The sequence below is a fragment of the Cyprinus carpio genome, chromosome B25, assembly GCF_018340385.1.
Source record: "Cyprinus carpio isolate SPL01 chromosome B25, ASM1834038v1, whole genome shotgun sequence".
NCBI lineage: Eukaryota > Metazoa > Chordata > Actinopteri > Cypriniformes > Cyprinidae > Cyprinus > Cyprinus carpio.
The window spans coordinates 4321490-4346115 of NC_056621.1; the positions used below are offsets into that span (position 1 = coordinate 4321490).

At 35.0% G+C, this 24626-nt stretch overlaps 3 protein-coding genes across 6 annotated transcripts in view; 1 reads left to right on the forward strand and 2 right to left on the reverse strand.

The window, feature by feature from the left end:
- Positions 1 to 4126, forward strand: part of chid1 (chitinase domain containing 1) — a 9605-nt gene extending 5479 nt beyond the window's left edge. For both annotated transcript variants that reach the window (XM_042753434.1, XM_042753435.1), the window contains exons 4-13: positions 73 to 205; positions 305 to 349; positions 435 to 541; positions 776 to 837; positions 1232 to 1324; positions 1411 to 1512; positions 2661 to 2813; positions 3580 to 3660; positions 3773 to 3815; positions 3898 to 4126. In XM_042753434.1, coding sequence (XP_042609368.1) covers positions 73 to 205; positions 305 to 349; positions 435 to 541; positions 776 to 837; positions 1232 to 1324; positions 1411 to 1512; positions 2661 to 2813; positions 3580 to 3660; positions 3773 to 3815; positions 3898 to 3996 — 918 coding nt within the window. In that variant the 3' untranslated portion in view covers positions 3997 to 4126. The remainder of the gene's footprint in view (positions 1 to 72; positions 206 to 304; positions 350 to 434; positions 542 to 775; positions 838 to 1231; positions 1325 to 1410; positions 1513 to 2660; positions 2814 to 3579; positions 3661 to 3772; positions 3816 to 3897) is intronic.
- Positions 4127 to 4158: 32 nt separating this feature from the next.
- Positions 4159 to 9159, reverse strand: gatd1 (glutamine amidotransferase class 1 domain containing 1). Its single transcript, XM_019078767.2, has 7 exons — positions 8895 to 9159; positions 7051 to 7127; positions 6842 to 6947; positions 6658 to 6765; positions 6333 to 6424; positions 6161 to 6254; positions 4159 to 5133 (listed from the first exon to the last, which is right to left on the reverse strand). Exons 1-7 carry the CDS (start codon positions 8941 to 8943, stop codon positions 5018 to 5020), a joined length of 642 nt encoding a protein of 213 aa, XP_018934312.1. The 5' UTR covers positions 8944 to 9159; the 3' UTR covers positions 4159 to 5017.
- Positions 9160 to 9631: 472 nt separating this feature from the next.
- On the reverse strand, positions 9632 to 24375 carry cd151 (CD151 molecule). Of its 3 annotated transcripts, none has more exons than XM_042753440.1 (9): positions 23982 to 24375; positions 18713 to 18801; positions 17117 to 17308; positions 13051 to 13125; positions 12689 to 12709; positions 12201 to 12305; positions 10264 to 10422; positions 9924 to 10010; positions 9632 to 9823 (listed from the first exon to the last, which is right to left on the reverse strand). In XM_042753440.1, the coding sequence occupies exons 2-9, from the start codon at positions 18794 to 18796 to the stop codon at positions 9764 to 9766; spliced, it is 783 nt and encodes a 260-aa protein (XP_042609374.1). In that variant the 5' UTR covers positions 18797 to 18801; positions 23982 to 24375; the 3' UTR covers positions 9632 to 9763. The 3 variants fall into 3 exon arrangements, with proteins under 3 accessions (XP_042609374.1, XP_042609373.1, XP_042609375.1); XM_042753439.1 differs by having other exon boundaries at positions 18713 to 18797; positions 23960 to 24373; XM_042753441.1 differs by lacking the exon at positions 12689 to 12709 and having other exon boundaries at positions 18713 to 18797; positions 23960 to 24317.
- Between the last annotated feature and the right edge of the window lie 251 nt (positions 24376 to 24626).

Sequence of the window (24626 nt, forward strand, 5' to 3'; positions counted from 1 at the left end):
TCTATCTATCATTCTATCTATCTGTTGTTCTATCCTATCTATTATATTTATCTCTTCATCTTCATCTCTCAGTGGAACTCTCATGGATATGACATGGCTAAGGTATTTGGTCCGAAGCTGACGTCGGTGTCTCCGGTGTGGCTTCAGCTCAGACGCAGAGGACCAGAGAGCTTCCACATCACCGGTCTCCATGACCATGATCCCGGTCTGATCACTTCCCTTCCTTCGTAAGACAATGATGCTTTATGAAGACAAAAAGGCAAATTATTTTCTTTAAGCACTAACGAGGCTTGTCTTTTCACAGCTTGGGTCAAAGCCGTGAGGAAGGCCAATAAAAAAAACAAAATACGTGAGTATGGATTTCATGTCATTGTGGAAGACATGAGGTAAATCTATCTGAAAGCGTCAGGTTCTCAGTGTGGTTTCTCTCTCAGTTCCTCGGCTGTTGTTTGACGGATGGTCCTATCAGGACTACATGAGCGTTCTGGACAGCGAGGATGAGATGGAGGAGCTGGGTCGAGAGGCGCTGGAAGTGGCAAAGGTGCTGTATTTATATGCTGTGTTCATGTCATGTTGGGATAATCATTTTTACAGTCTGTTTCCTGACTAGGATCCATATTCCACTTCATGGGACTTCAGTCAAAAGCCTGACTATAGGCCATATACTGTATTTAATCAGTGTGATTTCACTTTTGTGTAACCAAAATATACATGTATGCTGGCTAATCTGCTCTGATTGCGAGAGTCGTTGACTGACGGTGATTTTTCTCATTAGGCTGAAGGGTTTGATGGTTACACACTGGAGTTATGGAGTCAGCTTGGAGGAAATAAGAGAAAGTGAGTAAGAATATGTGTGTTGGTATTGTTTACTAGAACTGTTAAAATATTATTTTGATGATTGAAATAAAGCCGAAATAAAATATGAATATAAAACCTAAAAATCTTGAAAATATTGTTCTAAAAATATTGTCCCGGCAACCATTAAAATGAGTAAAACTGAAATAATGAAATAATGAAAAAAGAAAGAAAGATTGAAATATGAATAATTGCTGAAATTATATTCACACACTGTTTTTTAGTAAGTTTTTAAAATTTTATTTATTAAAAAATATATATATATTTTTTTTGTGAAAACCCTGACATTACTAAAACAGATAAAACCAAATTTTTATGACATCTTCATAAAATCTAAAAAATATTATATTCTGAATATGATAAATATTTGTTACAGAGAGCTGGTGCACCTGGTCACACACCTGTGTGAGACTCTGAAGGCTGGGAAGTTAACCTGTGTGCTGGTCGTCCCTCCTTCAGTCGCACCGGGGTAAATGACTATATTTCTTTTTCCATCTCAGTATTTCTACTGCATTGATTATGTTTACGTGAGCATAAATGTTGTGTCGTGTTCAGCTCTGGTCAGCCTGGCATGTTTGGACGGGAGGATTTTGAGAAACTGGCTCCAGTGGTGGATGCGTTCAGTCTGATGACGTATGATTACTCTGGACCGGGCAGGTCAGACACACACACACACACACACACACACACACACACACACACAGACACATATACACACACACACACACACACACACACACATATACACACCACACACACATATAACACACACACACACACACACACACACACATACACACACACACACACACACACATAAATACACACACACACACACTATATAACACACACACACACACACACACACACTATATATACACACACACACACACACACACACACACACACACACACACACAATGATTCCATTGGTAGTAATGATGATTTGCTTTTCATTGATTTCTGTTTCAAAATCATGCAGAAAAATTTTATGTTAAGCTTAAAATTATAAGGAAATTAAAAATTTGGCCTACAGGTAATTTAATGACTGATATCACATATCTGTACTGCTACTATTTTAGTTTTTATTAGTATATTGAATGAATTGTTATTTTAGTATTTAGAAATTTTAGTTATTAATCATTTTAAATGTCTATATAGTTTTTTAACTTTTATTTCGATTTTAGTTTATCTTAGTTCATCATTAAATTTATTTATTTTAATCCAGTTAGTCCCCCCCCACCCACCAAGTAATTGTTTATATTTAATTAACTATAATATCTCTGACTTGTACAGAAACTTTAAAACATGACAAATAGTTAAAAATAACAGTAAAAATACAACCTGATATCAGCTTGTAATAAAGAAATAAAAATGTAATTGCAGCTTTTTATCGCACAATTCTGACTTTTTTCCTCAGAACTCGTTTATATCACACGAAAAAAAATTGTTTTTATTTTTTACCTCATGTCGGAAACAAACTTCGATAGTTTCTAATATAAGACAATTAGACAAAAAACAGATCAAATTGGCTAATATTGATATTGTGTATCCTATTTAAAGTGTCCTTTAAAAGATGTTTTATTGATCTGTCATTATATTTTAAGTGGTGATTAATGTTTTTATGTGAACTAAATTATTTTCCGCATTTTTGTAAACACACAGATATTTTTGTAAATGTTTAGCTCACCATCGACACCCAGTTCCCCAGAATTCAACATTGGCTCTTGAAAAACCCACACAGTCTGGCCATCATGAGTTTTCTTCTGAAGATGTTGATTGTCTGTGATGCTGTTGTGTTTCAGGCCGGGTCCGAGCGCTCCTCTGCCCTGGGTCAGAGAGTGTGTGCTGCAGCTCGCGCCTCACAGCCAGTGGAGACACAAGATCCTGCTGGGAATCAACCTGTACGGACTGGACTTCAGCAGCCACGGCGGAGCGGAGCCGCTGCTGGGCACCAGGTACACGCTTCATTCATTAAAACACTCGCTTAGCAAAATTATTGCTCTCAGATGAAATTAACTGTGCTAGTTATTTGTTTATTATTTCTTTTAAAGTATAAAAATATATTTTTAGATAAAATATAAAAGATTTTGTAATATAACAATATTTAAATTAAATATTTAATTAAAAAAAAGTTAATTCAATTTTTCAAAAAAAAATTTTTTTTACCAAGCCAACTTTAGTAAAATTTTTATTATTAAGCTTGTATATTTAATATCAGTTTAATCTGATAAATCTAAATTGCCTATATATTGTTTTTATATTTACAAAAAATAACTTAAATTCATAGTATATAGATAGTCTTGTTTTCCTTGAGACGGAAAAAAACTATTTTATGAAGTCTCATTTTGTGATGATATTTACTACATTATGTCCTACATACTCGTATTCTGACCAGAAAGCCTCAAAAAAAAAGAGAGAGAATTAAACATTCATAATGTAATGAAAAATGTTTAATTTTAATGTAGCTATCAAGTTATTGCTCTTGGAAAACCCATTTTAACGGTTGTTAAATGTCCAAGTTTGATTCATAAAAATGTAACTTTGAATTGCCTTAGTTTTCCTTAAAATTTGAAAAAAAGGTATATTTTTAAGTATTAGTTTTTTCACGTTTTATGTTTTATATAACATTTAATCGGTAAAAAAGTACTTCTGAAGTTGACAGTGAGAGTTTTGAAGTGTCAGTGACTTCCAGAAGCACATTTAATCTTTATTTTCGTTCAGGTATGTTGAACTGCTGAAGGAAGTGAAACCCAAACTGCAGTGGGACGAAAATACTGGAGAACATTTCTTCAATTATAAAAGGTTAAACACACACACACCATCTTACTGTACACAGAGTTAGTAATGCTATGAAGAAAATTAGCTTGCATTAAAAAAAACAGACATTTGAATAATATTATTGCTTGTGTTTCAGGAGTAATGGAGTGAAGCATGTTGTTTACTACCCCACTTTAAAGGTAAATTTCTTATGGTTAATATAAAATATTGAAGGGGCTTGTGGGTATTATCCAGTTATGGGACTTGCTCTCTCTCCTCTAGTTTCTCCAGCTTCGTATCGCCTTGGCAGCTGAACTGGGAACAGGGATTTCCATGTGGGAACTGGGACAAGGACTGGACTATTTCTATGATCTTTTGTGACCCGTTCGACTGTGACCTGACCTCCGTCTGTCTGATTTGCTTCCAAATAATAAAGTGCAATTTAATAAAGCACTTCGGATATTTATGAAAATACTGTGGTTGAGCATGCCAATAAAGTTATTTTTAATTACGTCTATTATCATGCGCATTCTTGGCAGTAAATCAGCATTTTAATGTGATTTATTTTATTCAGCAATACAATTTAAGGTACAGATTTGTGATTTCATACTGTATTATGTTCATAATACTGCACATTAAAGATTTAATTTCTTTTAGGTTGCAAATCATAACCTTGTTAAAGCAGCACTGAATTTTTTTGGGCAAGATAATGAAACAAAACATAATTCAGAACAGGGCTGCATTCCCCAAAAGCATCGTAAGTTGATCGTAGCTCCATTGGTTTCCATCGACCATGTGCTTAAGCTTACAATGCTTTTGGGAAACGCAGCCCAGATCAGTTCCTCTTATCATGATCTACATATTCACAGGATATATAAAAAAAAAAAAATAGTTCCAGTTCCTGTAAAACTGACCCATCTTACACTTTACACGAATGTTCAAAAGTTAGGCTTCACAACAACATCCGTGACACTTTTAATTACCAAAGAAAATCATAATCATGTTTGCACCAACAAATGGAAGTCTGATGGATTTAAAAGCTGAAATGTGGTGTTTTTTAGTTATTTTAGTGGATTTCATGTTCTTGGGGAAATTCTGGCATTATCAAATTTAAAAAATAAAGCCTTTTATTACAGTGCATAGCTTTGAAATTAATTTACAGGTTTTTTTTAAATATATAAAGCATTTGCTCCTTTCTAAGCATTCAAATTAAAATATTTTATAGGCAAAAAAATTAATTTTAAGTGATGAACTAAACTCTGGAGTGCAAACATTTGGAGTGACATCTTGGCATGATTTTCATATTTGTGAATGTGCTTTCAACAGGCATTTCTAAAACACTTCTGGTTCACATTTGGTTGGTGTGGTCCCTTGTTCGTTCCCTTCTGAACAGCTGAAGCATTTATCTGCTGCTGCACAGCAGAATCAGGTTATTGACGGCCGCTGATGTGGACTGAACGTTTTGGCCCGTTACAAGATGGCGGTCCAGAACCACGTGAACGGCGTCCTCGATGCTCGCTGTGAGGAATTCATTTGATTTAGTTAAAAACTATGCTTCAAATTAATACAATTATCACATGATAAAAGGGATGAAGGTCACCTAAAAATACATTGATGTGTTACTTTTGATATAAAAAAAAAAAAAAAATTACCAGCTTTCAAATTCTGCCAATTTTATTGCGAACTCTAAACAAAAAGTTTGGTGCTTTTTAAAGTTTACAGCACAAAATACACATAAATGAACAACAAGGTATGTTGAAAGATTAAGTTCAACTTATTGAATGTGTCATATATCATGTAATCGGTCAGTCAGTATTTCAGTCGAGGAAAAATCGATAAATTCTTTTTTTTTCTAAATATTTGTATGTTTGAATAAATCTCACGTTTTATTTTTTTTATTTTTTTAAAGATGAAAGCATTAGTGTTGATGTATAATACATTATTAAAAATTTATAAGTTATTAAACTGCCTTATAGTTTGAATGTTTGTACACAAATCACAAAATCAGCAGGAGATCAAATAAATATTCTCCCCACTGTACAAGTGGTAACTAAATAAATGTTTTTAAATACAGAGAGAGAATGTTAAAAGCACATTTTAGTTTATATTCACGGTGTCCCAAAATAGCACAGTTGAGTACACTTAGTTGATCTTAAGTAGTACTAAAGAATAATTTTTATTATATCAAGTACAAAATTAGTGAGCTTAAATAAAGCACTTTAAGTACATTATGCAAGTGTACTTTTTTTTTTAACCTGGGAGGGTTCCTTGAATCCTTTACCACATTAATTGCAGTATATTTTTCCCTTGGGAAAAACTGACATACTGTATCTGATATATATCTAAATTAATAAATATCAAATCGAAAATTTACTTAAATCGCAAGCTTGTGACTCGAAATTAAACTGGGAGAGATATGTCAATACCCAGCCCTAATTACAACCAAAATGTGAGCTGTTCCTCAAACAAAGCTGTCAGAAGACTTCAAATACAGCAATATAGTGGATGACTTTTATGAGTTGGGATTGACTTTAATAAACCTCACCTGTATAAGATCCACCATTGTCTTTGATGAAATCCTCCACAATCAGCGGCAGGTTAGCAAATTCAGGAGAACGTACCAGCTCAAACACAGAGGGCTGTCAAAAACATCACATTACAGTAGCTTTTCCATCATTAATCCATGGTTTGTTGATTCATATTACATTATCACTCACCCCAGTCATACTGTAGCCACTAAATATCCATTTCTGTTCCTCTGTAGCACAGCAGAGAGCAGCTACACCCTGTCCCACAGCACACACGGGCTCTACAATCACACAGACACCAATCAAGCAAACCTATCTCAGTTTATAGAGACCTAAAAACCATGCAATCCAACCCTCTCCATTGACTTTCTATTGCGGGAAGCTGCCTCCTTGTCATTTCTGACTTGTAACAAAAAACAGAACAATGCCTAAAAGCTGCTTTGTGGGTGTGGCCTAAATGCGCTCTGTCTCTATGGATTAAACCCTGAGCTGTCTAAGAAGCAGAGACCCTCACTTTGATGAGAAATGAAGTGGGACAGGATTCGTGCGAGGGATCCGCTGTGGGCGAGATCGTTCAGGGCTCCCGGACAGTCGGGGATCAGCAGCGCCTGATAGCGGGCCCCTGAAACATCACACATATGCTGATGTCAGAAATGCACTTATGCACTCAGAGTCAAGAAAGCAAAGAGATATCAGACCATCGATAGACTCCAGCTTGGCCGGGTTGGCGTAGGGTTTGACGCTGAACTCTTGCACCCATCGGGCTGTGCTGTCATCCACACCCGAAAAGTCGATGGGCTTCCCCTGTGAGACAAAAAGAGACAGATTTGACGCATCCAGCACATTGCGTGTGGTATATAGATGAATAAACACTGATTTGTAGATGCTGCAGTGTGTGTTTCCTCACGCCAGGTGTCGCTGTCTGCAGGTTAAACACTGAACTGCACAAATTAAAACACTGATGGAACGACCGCGCTAACACTCCTGCAGGAAAACAGAACACAGTTCAATAACAGAAGACACTAACAAAAGAGTATCGGTGTTCAAAGTACAATGTTTTTACCATCTGATCATTTATTTGGGTCCTGCAACTTTTTTTAGACTTTTTTTTTTTTAATTGATCATTATATAAAAGCACTTTGAATAAATAAAGTCCAAAAGACTAATGAGATCTTTCACAAAAAATAGACAAATATAAAAGCTGCATTGAAAATTTATTGACACTAAATGAATTTGGATATATTATGACCTATGAACTTATTTCATTTAGATTAAATGTATACAAAGACTATATTTTTAAAAGAATGTCACATAATCAGCTTAATTAGGAAAGTAGATATCCATTTTCAAGACCACAAACATTAAATAACATTTCAAAAGTTATGAAGTTCTTATTTCATATAATATATTTTCAAAAAAAGAAAATATAATATACAATTAGAAAATGTTATTATATAGGCTACATATACATACATATATATATATATACACACAGTACAGACCAAAAGTTTGGAAACATTACTATTTTTAATGTTTTTGAAAGAAGTTTCTTCTGCTCATCAAGCCTGCATTTATTTGATCAAAAATACAGAAAAAAAAATGTAATATTGTGAAATATTATTACAATTTAAAAATAATTGTTTTTAAATTTATTATACTTTAAATTATCATTTATTTCTGTGATGCAAAGCTGAAATTTTTAGGATCATTATCACATGATCCTTTAGAAATCATTCTAATATGATGATTCATTATCAAAGTTGGAAACAGTTCTGCTGCTTGATATTTTTTCAGAACATGTGATACTTTTTTAGGATACTTTGTTGAATAAAAAGTAAAAAAAAAAAAAAAAAAAGCTATATTTTTTAAAATATAAATATTTGTAATAACAATATACACTACTGGTCAGTAATTTGGGGTCAGTAATTTTTTTTTTTTTGTTTCTTTTTTTTTAATAAAATCAATACTTTTTATTCAGCAAGGATGTGTTAAATTGATACAAAAAAAGTGATAGTAAAGAAAATATATTATTAGAATATATATTTATTAGAATTTTTTTTTTTTTAATAAATGCAGTTCTTTTTAACCTTTTATTCACCAAATATATTAGACAGCAGAACTGTTTCCAACACTCATAATAAATCAGAATATTAGAATGATTTCTAAATGATCATGTGATAGACTGGATGTTACATGTGACACTGAAGGCTGGAGTAATGATGCTGAAAATTCAGCTTTGCATCACAGGAATAAATTATTTTTTAAAGTATATTTCAAATAGAAAACTATTATTTTAAGTTGTAATAATATTTTACAATATTACTGTTTTTTTTTCTGTATTTTTGATCAAATAAATGCAGGCTTGATGAGCAGAAGAATCTTCTTTCAAAAACATTAAAAATAGTAATGTTTCCAAACTTTTGACCTGTACTGTAATATATAGCAATGTGGTTTTGTAAAATCTTCATTTAGTGCGATTTTTGGTTAATTATATTTAATAAAAAATAAGAAATATTAAATAGGTATGGTCAGTCTGAGTCACAAATATCATCATTACTATTTATTATTACACTAATAATATATGGAACCTATACAACAATTTAAAAACATACAAAAATGTAATGTACCGATTCAATGATAATAAAGTTCGGACTTCAATTATATTTTGACGACCTACTCAAATAGAAACTGTCCTCGGTTTCCATTTCAGAAATCCATGAACCGTGCTGTAAATATTCATGTTCATTTTACCTGCAGATGCAGCACTGGCCACGATCAGACATGTAGGTTTAGATGTCATTTCAGATGCTTTCGATCACCAAATTGACTGGTTTTCGATTATATAGAGACTGAGCATTAACAAACGATAATGCCAATGCTAACGTCAACAATAACCTACTAAATACACGTACTGGAATGTAATGGATTAAGTGAATTTACGATAAAACAGAACCGAGATCATTTGATCAGCTGCTTGTTGTCATGGTCCGTCGGTTATAAAGTTCCGGGTTCCGGGTAAAACAGTCGCTGTTTAAGTAGTTCCTATATGCACATGTACACTTGAAATGCACATTTTATATCATAATTATTTTATTAACGAGCTTTTTTAACAGGAAATCTACAGACACAGTGAATACTTTGAATGTTACTTCCACCTGATGAAAATAAGTTAGTGTTTTTTTTTATTAGAGCAAACAAAGCATGTAAAAATGCACATCTGTCATTTTAAGTTTAAACCAGTAATAAAGATTACAACCCATTTTAATGATGAAAGGGTGCTGATAATTAATGTTTAATAATAAATGGCAGATAAATTCTTTATGTATTTGAAGGCATTTGTGAGAGTAAAATTGACATTTCCACTGATTTATTTTTCAGGGAAGAAAAAAAAACAATAAAAAAATCTCATTTTGAACACACTGCTTCTAAAAATCTTTGCTTAAAACAATGCAATTAAATGTTTATTTTGATTTATTTTTTAGTGAAGACAAGATATATTGAGCTGTCATCCTGCGTTACTGTGACACATTCATGAAACCAAACAACATAACACCAAACAGACAGTAATGCAGACAGCAGGAAGGCTTTTTTGGTGTTGGTGTCAATAATTATCTTCTTTCTCAGTATATTTCTTCTTTCAAACTTTGATACAAGCAGCAGGTAAAAATCATCCCTACAATCTGGAACAGACAGAGAAGGCTAAAGGTTAAAACCTATGAAATGGCAACAAATGCAAATAGGAGTGAATATATTTGCTGGAATTATATCAGAGTTGCTCGCCTGAATGAATGCAATCCCAAGACCCACTGAGCCCAAAATTATCAGGTGCTGAAGAATAAACTCCTCTAGTTTGGATATGCAGCCTCCCTGAAAAAGAACAAAAAATTTAAAATCTTAACAATGTCTCAAAATATTCAGATTTTCAAACATACCAAAGTATGCAATTAAAAGATCTCAAAACGAATGCAAACATTTCTCATCAAATTCTTCCAAAGCCGAATTATCTGAGATCCTTGCCTTAAAACACAAAGGAGAAACATCTGAGACAAAGTTGTTACTATAATAACTGCATAAGCTATAAAAGTGCAATACAATTGTGCGTTCAGTCGTCTGAACATACCTCCACTTTGTAGATGTTGGATGGGTGGTCTCTGACTCCACAGCCCTCTGTGGGGGTCTTACAGCAGCTGTCGGGCACCAGGCGTTTACTGGCAATGGAGGTATGTATCCAGGCCCCTTCCCTCCAGTCCGCCGAGCTGTTACTGCCACAGCACTTCAGCTGCATCGTAAAACAGATGGAGCGCGGGAACGAGAGAAGAGTTCATTCTTGTGACGGGTGGATTGTTTTCCCATGGGCTAGTGGTGTCTGATGGTGTGACGCATAAACTCACATGCTCACAGACTGAGAAAGTGTGTGTTTAAAAGCCTTCTTTGTTATGATATTGTAAGACTTTAAACTTCAAAGCTGTTGAAAAACTGAAACATGCACGCATGAGTATAGGTTGAAACTAGACTGTGCGCTTGACAAAGTCTTGTCTTAAATGTTAGAAGTTACTTGAAAGTGTTACAGGTTTCTAAGGTGTTCTATACAGCTGTCAGGTAGTTCGAATGATAGAACGACAGAACGATAGAACGAACGAACGATAGATAGATAGATAGATAGATAGATAGATAGATAGATAGATAGATAGAACGATAGATAGAACGATAGATAGATAGATAGATAGAACGACTTTTAGACGATTAGATAGAACGATAGATAGAACGATTAGATAGATAACGATAGATAGATAGATAGATCGATAGATAGGACGATAGTCGATAGAATAGATAACGATAGATAGACGTAGAAGATAGATAGATAGATAGATAGATAGATAGATAGATAGATAGATAGATAGAACAATAGGTAGATAGAACAATAGGTAGATAGATAGAACGATAGATAGAACGATAGAACGATAGATAGAACGATAGAACGATAGATAGATAGAACGATAGAACTATAGATAGAATGATAGAACGATAGATAGAACGATAGAACGATAGAACGATAGATAGAACGATAGATAGAACGATAGATAGATAGAACGATAGACAGAACGATAGATAGATAGAACGATAGACAGAACGATAGATAGAACGATAGTACGATAGATAGATAGATAGAACAATAGAACGAACGATAGATAGAACGATAGATAGAACGATAGATAAAACGATAGATAGATAGATAGATAGATAGATAGATAGATAGATAGATAGATAGATAGATAGATAGAACGATAGATAGATAGATAGATAGATAGATAGAACAATAGATAGATAGATAGAACGATAGATAGAACAATAGATAGATAGATAGATAGAACAATAGATAGATAGATAGATAGAACGATAGATAGAACAATAGATAGATAGATAGATAGAACAATAGATAGATAGATAGATAGAACAATAGATAGATAGATAGATAGAACAATAGATAGATAGATAGAACGATAGATAGAACGATAGATAGATAGATAGAACGATAGAACGATAGATAGAACGATAGAACGATAGAACGATAGATAGATAGAACGATAGAACGATAGATAGATAGATAGATAGAATGATAGATAGAACAATAGATAGATAGATAGATAGATAGATAGAACGATAGATAGAACGATAGATAGATAGATAGATAGATAGATAGATAGATTGATAGATAGATAGAACGATAGAACGATAGATAGAATGATAGATAGATAGAACGATAGATAGAACGATAGAACGATAGATAGATAGAACGATAGATAGAACGATAGAACGATAGATAGATAGAACGATAGAACGATAGATAGATAGATAGAATGATAGATAGAACGATAGATAGAATGATAGATAGATAGATAGATAGATAGATAGATAGATAGATAGATAGATAGATAGATAGGTAGATAGATGATAGATAGATAGATAGATAGATAGATAGATAGATAGATAGATAGATAGATAGATAGATAGATAGATAGATAGATAGATAGATAGATAGATAGATGACTGTCTCACGTCTTGCTGGAGGTGGTCGATGGCTCTAGTGATGTGCTCTTGTCCAGGCTGCTGGTAGTTTTGCACCATCCTCTCTTTCAGATCGGCTCTCAGCTCAGCGTTCAGCTGAAATCACAGATAAATCCATCAGAATACAGATCTAGAACTATAAATCATTCTCTATATTTAGCAAGTGCTGTAAAAGTCTGTTTTCATTCACAGATACAAAGGAAAACCTCATATATTAAAGGAACCATTCAAAATGATAATTCCGTCATTAATTACTTCCGAACATGATGTTATTTTTTCCCTTGGAACACGGAAGAATGTTCATGTAACCTTCAGTGTGCCACGGAAAAAATAACAGCATACTGGTTTGGAATGACATGAGATTGAATGAGTAAATAATGACAGTGTTTTTATTTTTGAGTGAACTGTTTCTATTGAAGTAAAAATCGATCTATAAATATGCAAGTTTAGTTAGATTATTTGCCTATGTAGTTGTTTACCTGGTAGCAGAGAGGAAAACACTGAAGGAAAAGGAGGAAGAAGACAAAGGGTTTTATAAAGATGGAAAAGCAGGAAAGTGGATGGAAAGCATGCACACATAACACTCGACGTGTGTATGTGGGTTTAACATCAATATGAGGAGATAACAGTTAAATTAGGACATAATCTGATTACATTTCTATGATATTCATGGCAATATTGCAACCATGTTTATCAAGTTGTTATTCACATGCATACATAAAGATGTTGAAAAAAACTGAAAAAAGAGGGTACAGAAACATTTAACAGGATAAGAGAGAATTCATCCAAATTAAACAAATAGAAACGTAGCGTTTATTCCTCATCCTGAATGAGAGTTTACCTCCTGATAATAGACGTAAGCCAGAATTCCAGCTGTGATCTCCAGAAGGAAGATTAACAACAACAGCACAAAGAACTATAGAGACAAAAAAAGAGAGAAAAAAATCATCAATACATATATTTTGACACCAGGTTTGAGGGTCAGTAAATATTGACAATTTCATTTTTGTATGACTGTTCTTTATAGGGATAGTTCATCTATGCAACCACCACTTTGACCCTTCAAAACGCTCATAAAGAGATCACAAAACTAATCCATATAAATTTAGCGGTTTCATAGTTCATTACAAATGTTAATTTGTGTTCCTAAGATAAACGAAAGACTTACGGGTTTGAAACGACATGAGAGTGAGCCAATGACAACAGAATTTTCCTTTTTGGGTGAACTAGCCAAGTGAAAAATGAATATACCAAAAGGTATTTGAAATACGTGTATTTCATGCTAAATGTACTACAAAATACATTTACACATACATTCTCGCTTTAAGAACCTTCTCTCTGATGTTCATCAGCTATTGGAAATGTGAACAAATAGCATCTGAGGAATTACGCAGCTGATGAAGGTTAAAAGCATTATTCTTCCCTCTGTTTTCTGTGCCCACCACTCATCTTTCATTCCTCTATTCTGGATTCACTCCCTACTCATTTCTCTATACTCTCTCTCTCTCTCTCTCTCTCTCTCTCTCTGCTGGCTGTCATTCCTCAGTTATGACTCAGTTTCTAAGTCTGACCTCTTAAAGATACACAAGTCTTTATTTAAATCAGATATGTTGACAGCTTTGAGACAACTAAGAGACACACATATGAGCACCATCAAACTGATTTAGAAAGCACAAAAAGTCACGTTAGTGTGACTGCATGTTCCCAGAATAATCCCTGGCTTCTGTGTGTAAGAATCCACACGGCTACTGTAATCCAGTGTTTACACTGTCCTCTTTGTCCATTACTCATAATATTTCACTTTGTGGTCTGGCAGAGGTTTTTGTGTTGATCTTTTCACAGGCTGCTCTCAGATGATTCATTAGAAACATTTGCAAGGCCAAAACCATTCACTTGGTTCCTTCCTTTGTTAAAATAGCCTTTGTGTTGGTGGTGCTTCCTAGTCAAGCAACACAATTTAGGGTGAGTTAACCAACCAAAAAAATTATATATATGAAACTTTCACACATAATTCATCCTGCTCTGTGATAAATGATGAGACTTTTTTGCCTTGGGTTGGAATGTTTTGACTCAGGGCAGTAAGCAACCACCTAGCAACCCCCCAGAACACTCTAGCAACCACATAATAATGCTTTGAACACACTCAAAACACACAAGCATCCAGATAGCATAGATGAATGCTGAAATTGTGATGAAACATTGGATTTGCTCGAACCACAAGCAGTTCTGTCTTGGCCAAGTTGAGTTGAAGGTGATAGTGCTTCATCCAGCAAGAAATGTCTGTTAGACAAGCTGAGATGCGAGCAGCTACTGATGGATCATCAGGATGGAATGAGAGGTAGAGTTGAGTGTCATCAGCATAGCAGTGATATAAAAAAGCCATGTTTCTGAATGACAGAACCTAGTGATGCCATGTAGACATAGAAGAGAAGTGGTCCAAAGTGGTCCAAGAACTGAGCCCTGAGGCACCCCAGTAGTTAGATTTTGTGACTTGAACACCTCACCTCTCCAAGATCTGAGAGATAAGACTCAAATCACAGGAGTGTGGTTCCTGAGATGCCCTTTGCCAGTAGGGTTGACATGAGGATCTGGTGGTTAACCGTGTCAAAAGCAGCAGACAGATCCAGCAAGTTAAGTATTGAAGATTTTGAATCCGCTCTTGCCAGTCTTAGGGCATCAACAACTGAAAGCAAGGCAGTCTCAGTTGAATGTCCACTTCTGAAGCCAGATTGGTTGCTGTCGAGGAGGTCGTTCTGTGTAAGAAAGCCAGAGACTTGGTTGAATACAGCTCGTTCAAGTGTTTTTGCAATGAAAGTAAGAAGGGAAACCTGTCTGTAGTTCTCTAAAAGAGATGGGTTAAGGGTGGGTTTCTTAAGTAGTGGGGTTATACCACATGGTTAACATCATGGTAACACTTTAAAACACTCAGAACACCCTAGCAACCACATTACAATACTTTAACAACACTCATAACACCCTAGCAACCACATACCAGACTCTTTAAAACACCCATAACACCATAGCAATACTCAGATCACCCTAGCAACCACATTGCATTACTTTAAAAACACCCAGAACACCCTAGCAACACTCAGAATACCATAGCAACCACATTGCATTACTTTAAAAACACCCAGAACACCCTAGCAACCTCATACGAGACTCTTTGAAAAAACAACCAAGAACACCCAAGCAACACTCAGAACACCCTAGAAACCTCATACCAGACTCTTTAAAACACCCAGAACACCAAAGCAACACCCAGAACACCCTAGCAACCACATACCAGACTCTTTAAAACACCCATAACACCATAGCAATACTCAGAACACCCTAGCAACCACATTGCATTACTTTAAAAACACCCAGAACACCCTAGCAACACTCAGAATACCATAGCAACCACATTGCATTACTTTAAAAACACCCAGAACACCCTAGCAACCTCATACCAGACTCTTTAAAATACCCAGAAAGTTCCAAGCAACACTCAGAACACCCTAGCAACCACATACCAGACTCTTTAAAACACCCATAACACCATAGCAATACTCAGAACACCCTAGCAACCACATGGCATTACTTTAAAAACACCCAGAACACCCTAGCAACACTCAGAATACCATAGCAACCACATTGCATTACTTTAAAAACACCCAGAACACCCTAGCAACCTCATACGAGACTCTTTAAAACACCCAGAACACCAAAGCAACACCCAGAACACCCTAGCAACTTCATACCAGACTCTTTAAAACACCCAGAACACCAAAGCAACACCCAGAACACCCTAGCAACCACATACCAGACTCTTTAAAACACCAAGAACACCCTAGCAATACTCAGAACCACCTACCAACCACCTTGCATTACTTTAAAAACATTCAGAACACCCTAGCAACACTCAGAATACCCTAGCAACCACATTGCATTAGTTTAAAAACACCCAGAACACCCTAGCAACCTCATACCAGACTCTTTAAAACACCAAGAACACCCAAGCAACACTCAGAACACCCTAGAAACCTCATACCAGACTCTTTAAAACACCCAGAACACCAAAGCAACACCCAGAACACCCTAGCAACCTCATACCAGACTCTTTAAAACACCAAGAACACCCAAGCAACACCCAGAACACCCTAGCAACCACATACCAGACTCTTTAAAACACCCAGAACACCCTAGCAACCTCATACCAGACTCTTTAAAACACCCAGAACACCAAAGCAACACCCAGAACACCCTAGCAACCTCATACCCAGACTCTTTAAAATCAACACCCATAGCAACCTAGTACCAGACTCTTTAAAATACCCAGAACATAGCACCTAGCAACCTCATACCAGACTCTTTAAAAACACCCAGAACACCAAAGCAGACACCCAGTCAACACGCACAGACTCTTAAAAACACACCTAGCACCCCACATACCAGACTCCCAAACAGACTCTTTAAAACACCAAGAACACCCTAGCAATACTCAGAACCACCTACCAACCACCTTGCATTAATTTAGAAAAATTTAGCAACACTCAGAATACCCTAGCAACCACATTGCATTAGTTTAAAAACACCCAGAACACCCTAGCAACCTCATACCAGACTCTTTAAAACACCCAGAACACCAAAGCAACACCCAGAACACCCTAGCAACCACATACCAGACTGTTTAAAACACCCAGAACACCCTAGCAACCTCATACCAGACTCTTTAAAATACCCAGAACACCCAAGCAACACTCAGAACACCCTAGCAACCACATTGCTATAATTTAAAACACTCAGAACACCCTAGCAACCACATTGCAATACTTTAAACATTTAAACACGCCGAAAAACCTTTGAATTGTAGTTGTGACTGCTGTCTGCTGCCACTTGTAACGTTACCCATAATGCTCTCTCACCACTATAAGAAGACCTCTTTGTTCCCTGATGGTGGCGCAGCAGCCCAGCATCCCGGTGAACACCACGACGGCCCCTGCACCAATCAGGATGAAGGCCGCAGCCGAGTAGGTGCTGGAGGACAGAAGGCTGATGTAGTCGCTTTTATCCACCAGAGTCCATATTCCCACTGCCATCACAGCGCCACCTGCCAGCTGGGAGGAGGAGGTACAGTCATGGCTCTTTCTGAAGCAGAATTTACTAAACTTACTGATGTTGTTAGATTTGATGCCTTACAGTGAATTCATTCATCCTTAAAAAGGAAAACAGAAGATCTTTCTTTTCAAATACATTTAAACAACAATAGCTTAAACCATACCATGATTAACTAAAACATTATTATTAAATACATATTATTATACATAATTATTCACACATATACGCGCACACACACACACACACACACACACACACACACACACACACACACACACACACACACACACACACACACAGGCCTATATTTGATGAAAAAATTATAAAATGAGTTAATGAGTTGAAGTTGGACATTTACTAAAACTGAAACTGAAATAAAACATTAATTAAAAGAGAATTGTTAAAATACTATAAGCACATAACAGAATTAATGAATGAAATATACTGAAAATATAAAAATAAATGCTCATTATTATTAGATATAAGTAAATATAAACATTAAAATAATATATTTAATATAATATATTATTTAATATAATAATATATAATGAATTTATTAATTATTCAAAAGATTAATTGCATCCAAAATAAAAGTTTTTGTTTACATAATATATGTGTGTGTACTGTTTGTTTATTATGTGTGTATATATATATATATATATATATTTATATAAACACACACATACAGTATATATTTTGAAAATTTTTACATGTATATACATTTCTATATTTCTATTATTATATTTTGTATTATATATAAATATATTTAAAATATAAACATAAAATTTTTCTTAAATGTATACATGCATGAATTTATAAATACACAATAAATATACACAGTATATATTTTGGATGTGATTAATCATTTGACAGCACTAATTATAATATATAAATAATAATAAAATAACACTGCTATTGAGTTGCTTTTCTGTGGTCAAGCTGGTCTGGTTAGGTTATCTGTGTGATCTTTTGGTTTTGATATAAGATGTGGGGGAACATATAAACAAGGGGGGAGTTTTATATAATGTGTATACTCGTCTTAAAAATCTAATATCTTTTCTTTCTTTTTTTTCAAGACTGGTAATTAACTTTCTAAATTCAGTTACAAAATGGTAGATTGGTGTTATTTGAATCTGAAAGGTAAGACTGATTACCTCTTGGTTAACTGCTAGTTTGCTCAAAGTACTTCTTAAGACATATTCCTAACACAGTGCCTATGTTTATGCAACTGGCCCCAGCTTGGCCTTCTTGGAAGACCACATAAAACTAGCCTAAACTGGTTTATTGTTCATTCAGCTAGTGTAGGTTAGTTATACCAACTAATTGAACAGTAAACCACTTTAGGCTACTTTTAGCTATTTTCTCAACAGACTAACCAAGATCAAACCAAAATACAAACTCACCCAAAAGAAAAGATTGAAGATGAACAGAAGGTATTTGAGGCATATTGTCCCACAGCTATTGGTTTTTTCCTCAGCATCTGCCATCCTGAAATGGTAATAGATTTTACAAACACTTTCAAGATGCCATCCACTTGACAGGTCTGAGAAAAACCATGAATCCAGCTTCTTTATCTACTACAGGCCTTATTGGACTGAACTAACCCTACGTTTTACTGCTGTGATCAAAACTAATACATTTAAACCTATTTCAAAATAAAATCTTAAGTTCAGTTGCTGCCTTAAATTAAGTATAATAAACTTGATTGTCATTTATGCTTAAATTACATTAAACTGACTCATAAATTAAAGTTGAATTTCATGTAACTCATAAAAAAGGTTGAATTTTGCTCAATTTGAAAACATTTCTCATTAAAGCAGTTGTGCTGCTTCATATTTTTGTGGAAACCATGCTACATGTTCTCATTATTCTTTGAATGTTCAAAATAACAGCATTTATGTGAAACCGAAATCTTTTATAACATTATAAATACTGTCACTTTTGATTAATCTAATGTATACTTATTGAAAAAAGCAATACTTTCTCTCTCTCTCTCTCTCAAAAAAAAAAACAAACGTACTGACCTAAACTTTTGAACAGTGGTGTAAATATTACAAATATTTTTCTATACGACAAATATTTCTTTATTTTATTTAATTTTGGGGTGAAATAATAGAATAAGTTGCACTATACTGACAGTTTGAAGTTGGTGAATTCTTACTCTGAGTAAATAAACGTGTGCAGTTCATTTCGGGGGTGGGTGTGGATGCGGGCCTCTGTCCAGGAAACTGTTTTTAGTCAGAATTATGATCTTTTTCTCTCTCTCTCTCCTATACTACAGCGACAGGATGAGTGACTCACAGAGAGAGAGAGACTTTTACTACTGTAACCTCACCCAGCCGCCTCTATGAGCAGATATAACTCCAGCCGCCTGACTAACACCAACACGTCTGCAGTCTGGGAAACAGACGCCACCAAGACACTAAGGCTTGTGTTTTTACACCTGCCTGTTCTGGGACATGCTGCTGACAGCAACTAAATAGCAAATAATATTATTTTATTCCATTATATAGGCCTATAACCAGTGTTGGGAAGTAATTAGTTACATGTAACATAACTAATGTAATTACAAAATAAATGTAACTGTTACAGTTACTGAGAAAAAAAATGTGTATTTAAATTACAATTTTAAATACAAATACAATTTTAAATTTTAGGTACTCATGAAAATGTTACTGATTACAAAGGGAGCTACATCTGAATTTTTTCACAGGCACCCACATACAGATTTAATTGATTCATGAGATGCCAATGTTTCAAGAGTTTAAGACACATGCTTATTCAATAACTGTTTTATTTCCTATTTATTTTACATTTGTTAGAAATTTAGAAAAGTAATCAAAAAGTAATCAAATGTTACATTCCTTTAATAAAGTAATTGAAAAGTTACACTACTTTTTACATTTTAAATAGGGTAACTTGTAATCTGTAACCTATTACATTTCCAAAGTAACCTTCCCAACACTGCCAATAACATTTTTTATGGATTTAAAAAAAATAATTATTATTATTTGCTTCAGCCTATAGTATAATATAATATATAATTCTGTAGGTTTAAGGAAATAAAACTTTTTTTATATTTTACTGATAAATTTGTTTTGGGGAGCCACATTTGTCTGAATGGAGAGTCTGGTCACCACAGGAATAAATAAATCTGATTTTTCAAAGCATCGTCTGTGCCTCATATACACACGTCACGGACTGAATTGTGTTCATGTCTCCTGGAAGGAGTGCTGAAAATTTGTACTTAAGTACTGTTACATTGCTGAAATAATACTCAATTACAAGTAAAAGTACTGGTGTCAAAACAGTACTTAAGTAAAAGTACAAAGTACTCCTCTCAAAAACTACTCAGAGTACTAGTTACTTTTTAGCTGGCGATATTGAATGAATTTCCAAATAATATTCATATGTGGATAACAGCTACTTTGAACAAAACCCACTTTTATCTTATTGACAAAGTACGTGAATTAGTGGTCAAGATACAGGAATTTCTAACTTCAATACCTTGAAAATATCAATATTAATGTACCCGTGAACCCGTGAACCCGTGAACCGGAAGTTGCAACTGACTTCAGTGTTGTGATGTATTTCCAAGTGAAATGGAATATTGAATAAAGGGCTGGGTTTTATTGTGGTGCACCTCCACTCCACCTCTTGCTCATTGCAGATTCATGGTTGGATAGGAGTGGTTAAAGGGGTCATTTTATGCTCTTTTACAAAGTCTTGATTTCGTTTTGAGAGTGTACTAACATGCTCTCATGCTTGGTGGTTCGAAAAACGCTTTATTTTTCACATAATTTACATTATTATAATACACATCCTGGCACAAACGGCTCGATTAGTTCCGGGATTGATGAAGGCCCGCCTTCCGGAAAACATAATGTGTTGTGACCGGTTCCGTCTGCTCCAGCATAATTAAGGATGGAGTCAATATTGCCATATCAATTTGAGCCGGTTTCAGACCCCGAGAATATTGAGCAAGAGAATCGCGCAGAACCTTTGCACGCACGAATATTGCAAGACATATTAGAGTGGTAACATTATCATTGTTTTTTTGGCTAAATTACATTTTAGATAGGATGTCAACAACCGCTTAAAAACACATGCATTTACTATGTGCAGATGATTGGTGAGAAGGTAATGTGTTGTGGATATAGCAGGATGTTGTGACGAAGTGGTGGGATGTTCTGTGTTTTTTAGAAAGAGAGAGCTGTGCTCCCTCATGACGGGAATTATTTTAATGATATTCTAATGGGTCGCTTTGTGACATCACAAACCCCGGAAAACAACGCTGTAGTCCAAACGAGCCGCTTGTTGTAGTTTTCATTTCATTTCATTTCATTTTATTTTATTGCTCCATGGTAAAACACAAAACATTTCATTTTCTTCTTTAGATAATTTAAATTCCCATGTGCAAAAGGAATCAGAAAGAAGATAAAATCTTATAATATCTGTCCCCTATTCCAAAAGCAAAATAACCTTTCTTAAGCAGCATACACCCAAAGTTACACTGACAAAAAAGTGACGTGACTAAGTGACGTGACATTCAGCCAAGTATGGTGACCCATACTCAGAATTCGTGCTCTGCATTTAACCCATCCGAAGTGCACACACACAGAGCAGTGAACACACACACACACCGTGAACACACACCCGGAGCAGTGGGCAGCCATTTTTTGCTGCGGCGCCCGGGGAGCAGTTGGGGGTTCGGTGCCTTGCTCAAGGGCACCTAAGTCATAGTATTGAAGGTGGAGAGAGAACTGTACATGCACTCCCCCCACCCACAATTCCTGCCGGCCCGAGACTCGAACTCACAACCCTTCGATTGGGAGTCCGACTCTCTAACCATTAGGCCACGACTTCCCAAAAACAATGTTGGTTTAAAAATCAGCATTCATGCAGTATAATAATTCAGGCAATGCCCAAACAACAAAACAACAGTAATCCAATACATACATACTGACCAATATTACTAAAGCCAATATATATAGAGCAAAACAAAACCAAGCAAAAACCAAAAACAACATAGACCTCACCATATTAATACTGACTGAATATACTCTGTTTATACTTATACTTAAACTGACCAATATTACTACAACTTTTAAGATTATCATGCAAGGAGTTCCACACTTTTACTCCCATAACTGAAGGGCACATTTGTTTTATTGTTGTACGTGCAAGTTCTTGAAAAGGGATTTAAAAAAACAAAAAAAACAATTAAATTTAGATCTTTTTCATGTCCAAACATACACACTACACACTGACTAAAATTCAAAAAGTGAAAAAGCATAATAGGACCCCTTTAACAATATCTGCTTGTTACGTCTCACATCTTGCTTCACCGCTTCTAGGTCCTAACGCTCTGCTAGACGCCCCCAAAAAACAACAAACTCTGCATATACACACTCATGATTTCATGTAATACTGAAAAATTATAACCCTAACCTTTTTCTTCATACTGAAATCCCAGATGGCCTGACAGTGATTCAGCTACAATATTAGTGTCTGAGACACTGTGAGCACGGAGAGTGAAGTGTGCACAGCACATTTTTAATTTTAATATTAATTAAAAAGTGCTCATAAATCCTGCAGAGATAGTATTCTAAAGTGAAATGAGTAGAAGCTTGGACCTGGAACAGCAGTCCTTACGTCATGACTTAACAAGAGGATTCTCCTAAACCATCAAACTGACTTCATCAGAGCAAGAACACCATTCCAGAGCGGAAGCGATGGCAGACTATTTTTTCTCAGTGTATTGTCTTGCACGGTTCAATTGTTCGCCACAAGACTAGTACTGTGCACTAAAAAAGCAAGTAGGGTTCTTTTTGATTTCATGATGTACAATCATTTTCAGTACCATTGCCAAAACTACCACAAACTGTATACAGCCATATAGATATTTGATATTTAAATTTTTTTTGTCCATCCATTTTTCCAAGGCACTCATTATTTCAAACTTTTAATCCAAGTCTTCTAAAAAGATTCGCTTTATATGATGAACAGATTTTATATAGGCTTTTATTTACATACATATAAATACTGATCAATTATCATTACAAAAAACTCAATCTTAAACATTTGCTCATTCTGTGTATTTGTGTCTTTAGGGTGACTTTGTTGCAAAAGCTTACAGCACAAGCTTGATTTCAAACTGAAATGAATTTACAAAAAATAAGACAAGTACACAGTCAGTAATAAAATTATAAAACAAATGACCTCAATTCAGTTTGAGGTATTCAAAATATGACAACACTGAATTTTTATAAGCAGTGATTTAAGAGCCATATACAGTATGTTAGGCCTATGTATTTAGATAAATGGAACATCAGATGGCTTTGAGCTGTAATGACTGTACAATGATGCAGTTAAACAGACTAGGATATTTATGTGTACAAATCAGACAAATATCCCATCCAGCAGACTTTCTGCTGCATTTCACTTACAGCCAATACAATTTCCAGTAGGATTTTCAAAAAATATAAAATAACAGTTGGCTACTTTGGTTAAAAATTGCGGTTGAGGACAAAAGTGTAATTTATTTTTATTCATAAACTCATAAATCACACCATAATACCAATTTATGAGCCCTAAACGAACGATTTCAAAAGAATAATAAAAGTTCGTGTTTGAAATATCGCACCCACCTGAAAGACGTGACTGAATGAATATCCCGTTATAGGTCGTATTTAAAAAATAAAAATAAAAATTATGTCTGTGAGTCCGCTTTTACTCCAGAGGTCTGTGCCCTTCTGTCCGCGTTTGTTTGTGGGCACTGCTCTGAGTGCTCTCGTGAACGCGTCATTCTACGGAGCGCGCGGCGCGTTCACGCCATGTAATAATACAAAGCGCCGAGAGAAAGCGCTGTAGAACAAACCACATTTATTGCTCCAGTCCCAAAAACAAACAACTGTCATAGTGTTTAGATACAATATTTACATAGAAAACATTTAATGTAAACATAACATTTAATTTTTGGTTCCCAAAAATTGCATTTGTTGTCCGAGTCCACAAATTAATACTAATAATTATTATGAAAATACTCATACTTTTTAACATTAGACTGATGATAAATGTATTTGAGTATAAAAAACGATTTAAAAGTGTACCTCACAGATAGTTTTGTGTAACAGATCGCCAGTCGGAGTCTGTAGTAATGCTGAAATGATCTTAGCACTGTTCCCGATACTGTTTTATAACTTTTTACCTTGCTGAAATATGGTTATTAATTTAGCTGATGTTTAGAGGTGGACTTTCCACTCCTAATCCTTTAGCTTATGAATACTCATAGGTTGTTTGTTAAATTCTTTGTGC